This window comes from Thermobia domestica, chromosome 3 (genome assembly GCF_964235325.1).
Source record: "Thermobia domestica chromosome 3, izTheDome1.hap1.1, whole genome shotgun sequence".
NCBI classification, from domain to species: Eukaryota; Metazoa; Arthropoda; class Insecta; order Zygentoma; family Lepismatidae; genus Thermobia; species Thermobia domestica.
This window is the reverse complement of record NC_137456.1, coordinates 222262861-222274931: the sequence shown is the minus strand read 5'-3', so window position 1 is coordinate 222274931 and position 12071 is coordinate 222262861. Positions and strand designations below refer to the sequence as shown.

Genomic DNA, 12071 nt, shown 5'->3' with positions numbered 1-12071 from the left:
TCGTTATTGTTTTCACGTCCAAAGTCGCATGCCTCTCCTTCTCCCGTCTCTACCGTCTTTCAACATTACGGGAAACTGCCACTACTTCCATTCTCGCTGCAATCCGAGCACAGTCAGTAATGTTCAATCTCTGCGCCATCTTCACTTAATTACTGGTTAGACTTGCAACAAACACCAATAACGTAATAATTTCATAATTGCACGTAATAGCATAGAAGAGAGCATAATATAACGGTAGAGTTATTTATATTACATCGTTTGTGATAACAATAGCAGTAAAATAAAAATAGAGACATAATTGTAGATCACCCAGTATATGTATGTATATATATATATATATATATATATATAAATTTAATAGTGACGCACAACGATTTATTCAGAAGGAAGTGTAATAGGTAATACACTGAGAATGTATACAAAGTAAAGCCTCATATCAATGTTACAGTAGAGCGTCGATTATCCGAACGTCGGTCAACCGAACGACCACTTAACCGAACTGTGTACTCGCTCGCACCTGTTACTCTCCCACCCTACCGTCCATCATCCCCCTCACTCCCAAACCAAGTTTCCCACAGTAGTCGCCGCACTGAGCCACCGATGGCGGAACATTGCTTCTAATGGGGCTTTCATAAGGCGCTGCTGACCGGCCAAGCCGCCAGTCGCTGTGTTTCAACAATCAGCACACTTCTTTTTATGAATAAATTTACTGTACAATACTTCTTTTTGGCAAATAAACATGTACAGTTCGATTATCCGAACAAACCAGTTTTCCGAACACCCATGTCCCCCAATTACTTCGGATAATCGACGCTCTACTGTATTTTTCAATATGACTGCCAAGTATCTCAACACATCTGTTAATAGAAATCCGTCTTTTGAGAGTATAGCCATCTTCGCACAACCGATTTGACTTTGTCATCGGAATTGAAACATGGGTTGGACAAGAGTTTCTTCATCAAGCCAAAAGGTTTACGGTCTAAAGCCGCCAGATTAGGTGCGTGCTCGAGCATTTCCTATCCAAATTTCTCGAGTATCTCACAAACAGAAGTAGCATCATGGGTACGTGCATTGGTATGGAGTTTGACAATTCCAGCATTAATGTTAAGGCGTTTGTCACGAAGTGCGTGCCACAATTTAGCTAATGTTGTTTTATATGGTCCATCATACACAGTGATCTCGTGTGTTAGATTATCCACTAGTAGAATCTCTTTTACATTCCAGAATGCAGCCGCTAAACAGCAGATTGAGTCTCTTTGAATTTCTTCTTTATTGTGGAATTGGTATGTTTCCACTCCATAGATGACAGTTTTGTTTCAAACGTGTAATGGTTTACGCCCATAACTCACCATATGTAAAACACCTTCAAGAAAAGCATGTCCCTCTTCAGCGTATCGTGCCAGATGTTCCAAATAGGTCATCATTTGATGCACTTCATGGACGTCTCTGAGGCTCTTTGCATTCACCGAGCATTCACTTTGCCAAATTTCAGTTGTCATGCTCCTCATCACACACTGTACCGTACAATTCATTACTAATTGCCTGTTCAGTGGCCGTGACATTCTGTTCATTAGTGCTACTAGACGCTCGGTACATGATAAATCCGCAAAGTTCAAACGGCCTTTTTCAAGGTATCTGCACCACTTAGAAATGCTATGATTCATATAGTCTTCCCTATAATGGTACACTCACACATTTTATTTGGTGAATTTCACTTAGGGTATGTTCTTTTGCCCACAGAAAACGAACATCTTTTTTTTTTTTTTTTTTTTTTTTTTTTTTTCAAACAGACAACTGTAAGATATGCGCCAGTTGTACTCAGTAGTTTAGACTTCTGCCATTAGAGATACATCGTATTGAAAACTGCTAGCTACACTTCCCTTTCCAATTTCGCATTCAAGATCAGTATAAAGTGTGAAACAATGTGTACTGTTTATTGATCCTTCCTTGTACTATTTAGCATTGAGACCAGGACGTACCATACAAAAATGTTACACTAATTTTAAAAGTTATTCCATTGATTTGCTGCAAGGTAATTGTACCTGCCTATTAAATTAATTGCTTTTCTAATTGTTCATATACAAGCAATACATAAAAAAGTAACCAAGATAAAAGGGTATTTTAGAAACTTTAAAAAAGACTAACAGCTCTTAAGTCTTTCTATACATTTGAATGATTTATCAAATGATATCACAGAGGTAAAACTTCTAAAGGCAGATATTAATTTTGCAAGATAATAAAGAGGAGTTTGGTCTATTACAACTCTTAAGTCACTACTAAATTTGGACAAGGAACACCTAGACTGGGGATCAGAGAAAACTGTGACTTAGTTAATAAGAAGAAAGAAGCAAAGTCTACAATCAGACTTTCACGGTAAGAATGATGAACATTTGATTACATTTTACTACTCCGATAGGCAAAGGAAGAAAGGATCATATTTTAGTTTCTGCTTACGAAAGCTATAGCGTACACATTCATTACAAAAGTGGCTCATCTTGTTCCTCCATGTTTATTGCTTTAATGGAATATTTCCTTCCTCTCTGAGAAAATTATCAGTACCATTTTTATTATTATGTTACCGGATTCTTACTTTTACATCTCCTATTGTAAATTTTGTTTTATTTAAAGAGCAATTAGTGCAAAATAAAGGTTGAGGCAGAAATAGTTAGACGATGTAAAATGAACATTGAAAACGTAACCCGATAGATAACGTGCTCATTGTTGTTTTGTTTTGTAAAGTAGTTCAAAGCATTGTGTATGCATGTAGGTTTGTTCGACTGTTCGGTGCGCATGCAAAGTATTGGAAGAATTACGTAAGCCTTCCGTCAGTAGCCATGGAGCGTTGGTCGGACGAACATCGCGCTTTCGCAGTGGAGTGTTTCTTCAAGAACAAAGACTGCAACAATTACGCAGCTTAAGTTTCGGAGTCATTTTAACATTGGCAGAAATGGACAAGTACCAACACGACAAACTATTCTTAATTGAGTGAAAAAGTTCCGAGCTCCGGCTTCTGCAAGGTCAAAGAAATCCCCAGGTCGTCGGCGTTCAGTGAGAACACCAGGTAACATAGAGAGGGTTCGAGAAGCATTAATTAGAAGTCCAAGGCGTTGAGCTGTGTCACTTGGCATGTCAGATAGGAGTGTTCGGCGAATATTACACCAGGACCTACACTTCCACCCATTCAAAATTCAGATGATTTACATGTTGCTCCCTGAAGATTTTAATGCTCGCGTACAATTCTACAATACGCTGTTGCAAATGATTAATGAGAACCCAAACTTTCTACAGAGATTAATCATGTCCGACGAGGCTCATTTTCACATTGATGGGTGTGTAAATAAGCAGAATTTCCGTTACTGGGCACCCAGAAATCCAAGGTTGTTGCATGAAGTGCCCCTTCATAGCCCTAAAGTAACAGTATGGTGTGGTGTTTATTTTGATGGGATTATTGGACCATAATTTCTCAACGACGAGGATGGTAACACTGTAACTGTCACGTGTGCTCGATATGTGGACATGCTCGAAAAACTTTTTACTCCCAGAACTGTTACGGCGTCGCCTTAGACAGATGTGGTTCCAACAAGGCACATCACACACAGCAATTGTATCGATCAACATTCTTGGGAGAATGTTTTCAGGACGGGTTGTCTCTCGTCGCGGCAATGTTCCTTGGCCTGCATGCTCGCCCGACCTATCAACATGTAACTTCTTCCTATGGGGTTACTTGAAGCAACAAGTGTATGCAACAAAACCTGCAACATTACAGGATTTGCGTGAATCCATTCAACATGCAATCCACCAAACCCCGCTGGACATGGTTCAACGAGCTGTGAGTGCTGTGAGGCGACGTGCAGAGATCTGTTTGAATAACCATGGTGCACACATTACTGACGTAATTTTCAAGACGTAGTTACCATATGTAATGCTTTTGTATGTACATTCTGAACATGTAAAACTTTTGTTCATAAAAGGTCATTAAAATATTTAATTTGCAAAAAAAACATCGTCTAACTATTTCTGCCGCACCATATATTTAGTAATTTCGATTTCTGACTGCCATTAATAATTGTCTCTCTATTTCCTGTCAATTCACTGTTTATACAAAAATACTGTTCATATTAATAATTTATACGGAATTCCATAATATGTGTCTAATTTATCCTCTACATGGTTGTCGCTCAATTTATTTTTGACTGTAGTAAACATTAATTCCGCGGGCAGATTTAACACTCAGCAAATTTTGTGAATTTCAGGACAGAGGTGGTTGAACACTTATTTTCGCTGATGTAGTTTGTCAATGAGCTTTCTTCTGAAAGCTAGTTCTACTTTTTTGTTGACATCGGCTGTGAATTTGTAAAATAACTTTAATTGATGATTGAACTCCAAATTAACGCAATGTGTCCAGATCCAGTTTTCTGAAGTAATGTAAATATCCTCAGAAAACACGTGTTGAGATCCTGTTTAGCTTTCGTACTAAGATTGGTAATTTTCTTAACGATGAAGTTGTGTAAACTGGAAACAATCTGGAACAAAAATATAAATAATATAATAAAATATAAATAAATATTGTCCATTAATTTTGTGTTTTCCTTGAGATATTGATTATGTTGTTCCATTTATAATCTAGGTTGTCTTTGTCTAAGTAGAGTTTAGATCCTTTGGGCCTGATGAAAAAGAACTCAAAAACTTTTCTTTGTGTATTATTGTAACATAGGTATAAAATTGTGGTGCGTTCTATATTGCACTCTGAATCGTGCAGATGGTTCTAGAAAACGGAAAGGGAGAAGTGTTCTTCTCCCTTTTCGTCCCTGTCATGCTCTTTAATCCTAGTAGAAATGATCTTTGTCATACTAATATAGGATTCATTACATTCGGACGAAACATTGTAGGTCTACAACAAGGTCAATTCATCCTTGAAATAGTTTTTGTATGTTCATAAGAAACTTTCAAATCAAACGGTTCTATATTTACCAAGAAATTGATTTTAAAGCTATTACCTCTTTTCTTTAACTTTTAAAAATGCGTGGCCAGAGGGGTAGAAAAGACCAATTTTTATCAAATTTTCTGTTATTGTTGTTTGGGTTTGATCATCATCAACATACCGAAAATATCTAAGAAATCTGCATTTATCTTCGCTAAGAATTTTCTTTTCGAAATAATTCATAACTACATTGGCAAGTAGAGGAAATAATGGGCTTCCCATCCCAAGACATTCTTTTTGCTTGTAGACATGTACTTCTAATTGGAAATAACTATTGTCAAGACAGCATCCAAGGAGTTTAGTGGTTTCGTAGATGATAAGATCGAATACCATGTTTACTCTTACTTTTCCTTGTGTACAGTTTATGGCTAAATTGATCTTTATTGAATTGAACATATCTGTAACGCCTAATGAAGCCAGATATAAATCATCCTCACTAATTCGTGACATGATGTCTGGAATAATCTCCATATCATTCTTGATGGAGTATTTAAAACTTTGATCTTGTCAGGAATGAAATATGTTAGCCTCTTAGCCAATTTGTAAGTTGAAGAGTTTTGCTTGAGATTATCAGTCTTAAAAGAACATTTTCTTTATGAATTCTCGGTAGTCCAAAGATGAACGATAATCACCGGACGTCTACTTTAAGGAATTCACCTGTGGTCTGGTCAATAATCAAAGATTCTTCGAGAACAATTTTTACTTTTTAATAATTTAATGGGGGGATTTTTCACTTTGAAAAAGGATGTATTGTTGATTTGGGATAGTAGTTTCTCTTTGTAACTCTTTTCATTTATGATGGTGAACGTATTATTTTTAACTTGATGTACCAACAGTTGTTTTTGTTAAGCCAATCTTTAAATTCTGTGAAAAATTTGTTTATGAGTAGTTTATATTTGCGAGATTTTTTTTTTTTTTTTTTTTTTTTTAGATTTAAAGTCTAATACCAATTTGCATTTGTAGAAAAAAAATGTCCTTTTCTGTGGAGTCTTCAATGAAATTGGTCGCCCTTTCGATGAAAGATATGAATTTCGAAATTAAAAATTTTAAATTGTACGAACTGGATTGAAATCCTTTATTGAAAATCTCATAAAATTTCCTGGGAACTTGGTATTGGTCAAGCTGGGGAATAGGTTTTTAGTCTTTGGACCTGTGCCATTTAGCTGGATAAAATTCCATGACATACTGGAATATTAACCGATGACCTTTGCATTTGGAATGAGTTTGTACAATTATCATCTGCATATTTTCGCGTCCCTCTTATGGATGGCTATTCCTTTTGAAAAGAAAACTTTCTGTGGTGTTTGAATTTGTTATTGGCTGTTAATTTTGTTTTACTAAAGCTTTTGAATTGAAACCATATTTGTCAGTAACTTGCGGGATTTCCTCCCGTCCATTTCGATGTTCTTGTATGGAATCCGGTTGGGAGCTTTTCTTATGAATGAGTTGTTCTACCCTGTCACAGTCTATTCCCGTTTTCTAATCACTGTTGACTTTGTTCTTAAGCCACCATTAACCAAGTTCTGATTTTCTGAACATATTTTTATATTATTTTCTGTGTAGGAAGCAAAATTTTGTTGATTTAATTTTCAACAGCATTCACAACAGTATATAATCTACCACAGAAGAAGAGTCAGAAGTGGCATTAATTATTTGGACATCCACATTTACCACATTTATAGAATGCACAACGGCACAACAAATTCTGCACTTCGATCTACAGAATAAAAAATAGCCTCAGATTTTTTGTTTACAAAGAATCAACACATTTGGAGCTCATCAAGACGAATATATATATATATATATAAAAACTTTCTTTCTAAGGGCCTTCTGGTGTTTCACTGGAGAAACAAAACTTAATAAATCCAGCAAAATACTCTTTGATTTAGGGATGAAAAATGACTTTTGTACACATACACTAGAAATTTTTTTTAAAAATTCAGCATGGAAACATTATAGAAATCCAAAGAACAACAGGAAGCTTTGCAAAAAATGGGTTTTCTTACTCTGTTGGCCAGACATTTTTGAAAGGCTAAAGGAAAGAGAGAATACTTTTGGAATCATTTTCTCGGTAAAATATGGAACTACTTTGATTTGAAAATATCTTATCAACTTACAAAAATTATTTCACGGATGAATTGGTTTCTTCAAGGGCCTACAATTTTACGTGCGAATGTAACGAATCTTATAATAGTATAACAAAGACGAACATTTCAACCAGGATTAAAGAAAGTATCAGGGGACGTTAAGGGAGAAGAACCCCTACTTTCAGTTTTTCGAAACATCTGCAGGATACAAAACATAAAATAGAATGCACCACGGTTTTATAACCATGTTACAATAATATAGAAACTAGAGTTCCCGAGTTCTTTTTCATTAGAACAAAAAAACCCAAACTCAACTTAGATAAGGACAACCTAGAACAAATGGAACGATATAATCAGTATCTCAAGTAAAACATAAAATTAATGAACAATATTTATTTATATTTTATTACTTCTTTATATTCTTGTTCCAGATCGTATTCAGTTTGCACAACTTCACTGTTAAAAAAGATCTTATTACGGGACCCAAACACAACATCAACAGAATACTTACATCTGATGTTAACAAAAATGTAGAATTAGCTTTCAGAAGAAATCTCATTGACAAACTACAAAACCAAAATAAGTATTCAAGCACCTTGGTCCTGAAATTCACAAAATTTGTGAAGTGTTAAATCTGCTCGTGGAATTAATGTTTACAACAGCCAAAAATAAATTAAGAGGCAACCATATAGAGCATAAATTAAAAATATATTATGGAATTCCATATAAATTATTAATATGAATAGTATTTTTCAGTGGTGGCTCGTGCTTTGAATTTTGGGTGATGCACAATAGATGACCTTGCCTTTTTCATTATTATTATTACAAATAATAATAATAATAATAATAATAATAATAATAATAATAATAATAATAATAATAATAATAATAATAATAATAATAATAATAATAATAATACCGATTTCTTCATGGCATACTTCAAGCATGCAATGGAGAAGCTCATTTTGTATGATTTTTTATGCACTCTTGAAAATTATTGCGCTTTCTAAATGACTCTCGAGATCTGCTATCAATTTCAGCACTGAAATTACTAATCCACGAAATACGCCTGGATTTGAAGAAGACTGTGTTTCATCATGTCCTCTTAAAGCTAGTTCAAAGGCGCCACAAAACCGAATGCTGATGATTATATTGTCACATAATTAAAGAATGATCACAAGTAATGCATAAGGTTATATATATATATATATATATATATATATATATATATATATATATATATATATATATATATATATATATATATATATAACAGAATGGACAATTAAAATAATATTTTTCAGTGCGAATATTTGCATACAATAGCTAAAGAATCTAAAAGTAAAAGTAACCTCAGGCTAAGGTTGTGTGAACTGGAAAATAAACTTTCCCACAACAAACTATAACATAACATCTAGTTGATTTCAATATGTGCTTCAGTGATCTGTTGTTTTCAAGAAATGTTAAAAACATGAAAAATATCTGGTGACGTCGTAATTTGAACAAATAATACACGGATTTTCCGTAACTGGACAAGAAAGCTTACTTTATATTTTTTATTTACTTTATATTTTTATACATAACAATAATATTTATCGAAAAACATTGTTTGAAATTTCTAAAATTCAAAAATATAGTGACAACATTTCCAAAAAGCAAAACTAATTATAACAAACTAGGACATTCACGTAAATAAATAAATAAATAAATTAATTAATGATAATAATAATAATAATAGTAATAATAATAAACAAATTTGTTAAACCAAGGTATAAATTAATCATTCTGCTTCAATCATTCCAATTCTATCCATCATTCGTCTTCCAGCGTTCATTCTGGGTACTAGATCCATTCAACTTTTCACAATTTTATTATGAAGTTTCTGAGTATCAATCAGGTCATTAATTAAAAATTCAGAAAAAGATAAGTATAATTAAATGAAACGTATGGGTAACGTATAACAACTTAAATATTCAATTAGAATCTCACATTCTTGTTTTTCTTTTGTATTTTATTTGTGTATTTGTTATATGTAATTATTTCTCTTATTCTAAATATTAATTAATTACATTATGCATTCTTATTCTTATTTTTATTCAATTTCTTTTATTCTACTATCTGTCACATCTAAATAAAATGTCATGGATCATTTATATAATTGTCTCCAGGGGACAATAACTATAATCCCATTATACTACCCGTTACATTATTGTGGTATACTAATACACTTTTACCTTTTACACTGTTTTAAATCAATTTTATTTATTTATTATTTTTAAACATATAATAATATTGAGCACGTACTTGTTTTGCGTCACTTTTTGACTGTGATTCTCAATGGGCTGTCTTTAACTGAGTTTCTAGTTGAGCAGAAATATTCACATTTCCCAACACAATGAGATTAACAACGTGTTTTACATTGTTTTATAGGAGATGACGAATTTTTATGTTTCTTGATTTTCTCGTGCAGATGCTGGATATCCACAACATCTTTTTCACTCCAGTTTCCCCCTCCCTAAACAACAAACACGGAAAATCCACATCCACATAACCACTTATGCTGTTCGTACAAGTTGGGATTAAACTTCCCTATAATGTTTGTTTCTGACTTCTAATTATTTGCCTTATATTGAGAGTTGGAATCGGCCTTCCGATGTTTTTGCTTCTGAAGTTCTTTTTGAAAACAGCTCATTCAACAGATATGTTACGGAATTCATTGCCACTTCACGCATATCAGGGATAGACACGTAATCATGCAATTACAGCAACCATATTCCAATGAACAAAAACCCTGTACACACACACACACACACACACACAACACTACAAAGTGTGCTTTAAACTCTCACCCTCCTCCCCAATAACGCTCTTTTTCTAAAAACTGCTATCCAACTTTCTCATCCACCTATACACATATGAAAAGGAAAACTTTCTATTTGTCCTGCCAAATTTCTACTCATTCAAGCACTAGTGTATTAAATATTGACACTTTCAATCGGTCTTCACTCTTCACGGGGTCGCCTTTACATTCTCCATAGCTGCCTTAGCCTTACTTGGTTGACAGAACCTATAGTTATGAGATGACCACTTGGCAATCTCGCATTTAGGCAAGGTGCAAGTTTTTTTTTCTCCCTCTCTGTGGCGACTTCGTTAAGGTACACAACATTGTTACAAAGGAGCAGACCATTCTCCTTCAGGTGAGAATCGTGTCATCCAATACTGCAGGGGGAGGGACGGTGGAGAAGTTTCAGTTCCTAAGCGCTTTGTTTTGGAAAAGTTTGTTTTTGTTTGGTAGATTTGCTTGCAAAAGATCTGCAAACATATGGATCCTTATGAGGCAGTGATAATCCCCGCACCGCGCACCCCCTGCAGTGGCCCAGAAACTGTTAACCTGGAGAGTTTGTCAAACTCCCAAGCAGAAAGAAAACTAGCCAACTTCGTTTCAAACGCACTTGTTTAAAGAAAGATGATGTCAACAATAAAACGAAAAGTGATTTAGCACAAATAAAAATTGAAAAATATTGTAAGGAGGTTTGTACAAACATGCAAACATTAAGAGAAACCGCCACTAGAAGTTTTGTTAAAACAGCGAATTGACGGGAAATACAGGGACGATTATTAAGAGTAATCAAACGTCGAAATTAAATCACTGAATACTTTGCACTAATTATTCTTTAAATAAAACAAACTTACGGTAAGAGATGTAAAAGTAAATATCTTGTGAAAATGGTGCTGATGACATTCCCAGATGAAAAGGAAATATTTAATTTAAGTAATAAAATCGGAGGCAAAAATAAGTCACTTGTCTTCACATTTTAGTAATTTGTCAGCTTCTTGGAAATGCAATTCTTCGTTTCTTCAAGCCTCAATTCTTATTCTTATTTGATTTACGCTATTACTTTCTCACTCTTTATGAAGACTTATCGAACTCAAAGTACATAAAATTCTAAAATTTAACGTTAAACCGCGAGCCAAATATTATATATTAAGTTTCTCATGCAAAAGGTAAATAAAGACTAGTTATTTGACTCGACATAGTACTATATATGTTAATTCTTCTACCAAGAGATGAAGGAAATGTTACAGATTTTCTAGAGAATGCACGCAATAGAAGCGAAATCGATGGCAAATATCTGTGTCTACTTCAGTAGTCATTATTTCACGTAACAAAAGACTGTCGAAAAATGAACTTTTAATTAAAATTTAATGTTTATTTCTAGTTAAGAAGCTCTGGATATGATACTTACCATTTAGACGATTTTCTATTTCTGGCACATACGCATCCCATTGAGCTACATAAAAGTTACCAGCAAATGGTTCACCCAGTTCATATTTTCTAGCAAAGTTTCTTATTGAAAACAACGCGCGATGTGCATCAGATTTATCTGTAAGACGTGGTTCAGAACAGAAAATCTTATATTGCTGTTTGTAAATCAGGAAAATATACCGATGTAATCCTGTACCCTTTGGAGGTGCTGAACCTATGTATGGTGTAAGAGTCTCTCCTTGCAAGATATTGTTGCCTGGTATATTTACCACCAGCCAATGATGCCACTCCCTATAAATTGGATTTTTTCGACTTGGAGCATCCGGATCTGTCATACATAAAGTGTATAGTTTGTTATGTTCACTTAACCACCGCACACTTGGAGCACTCTTCACTTGAGTAGGTGTTAACTCATTGCCAAAATTAACAAATATATCTCCAAACCTCACATCCAACACTTCCTTAGGTAAGGAACTAATCACCTCCGGTACAATATCATGTCTTCTCATCTTTTCTAAACTTCTTGCATCTTTTTCCGCTGAAAAGTAAGGCCAAAATAATTGAAATTATCCATATGCATAGTAACTCTCAAGCAAATATTTAGTTAATTAAATCTAATTAATTACATACAATCTAATTTATGTATGTTAAACTTTATGCCAAACTTATGGTTTATCGTGGATAGAAAATCATGGACAAGATAAACCTTTTTGGATCAATTTTTACTGAAACTAAA

General features: G+C 34.1%; 1 protein-coding gene across 1 annotated transcript in view; it reads right to left on the bottom strand.

Annotated features, from left to right (window-relative positions):
• Window positions 1–12071, bottom strand: part of LOC145680971 (uncharacterized) — a 76297-nt gene that overhangs the window by 42335 nt on the left and 21891 nt on the right. Inside the window, exon 4 of the mRNA XM_081752189.1 lies at window positions 11316–11873. Coding sequence (XP_081608315.1) covers window positions 11316–11873 — 558 coding nt within the window. The remainder of the gene's footprint in view (window positions 1–11315; window positions 11874–12071) is intronic.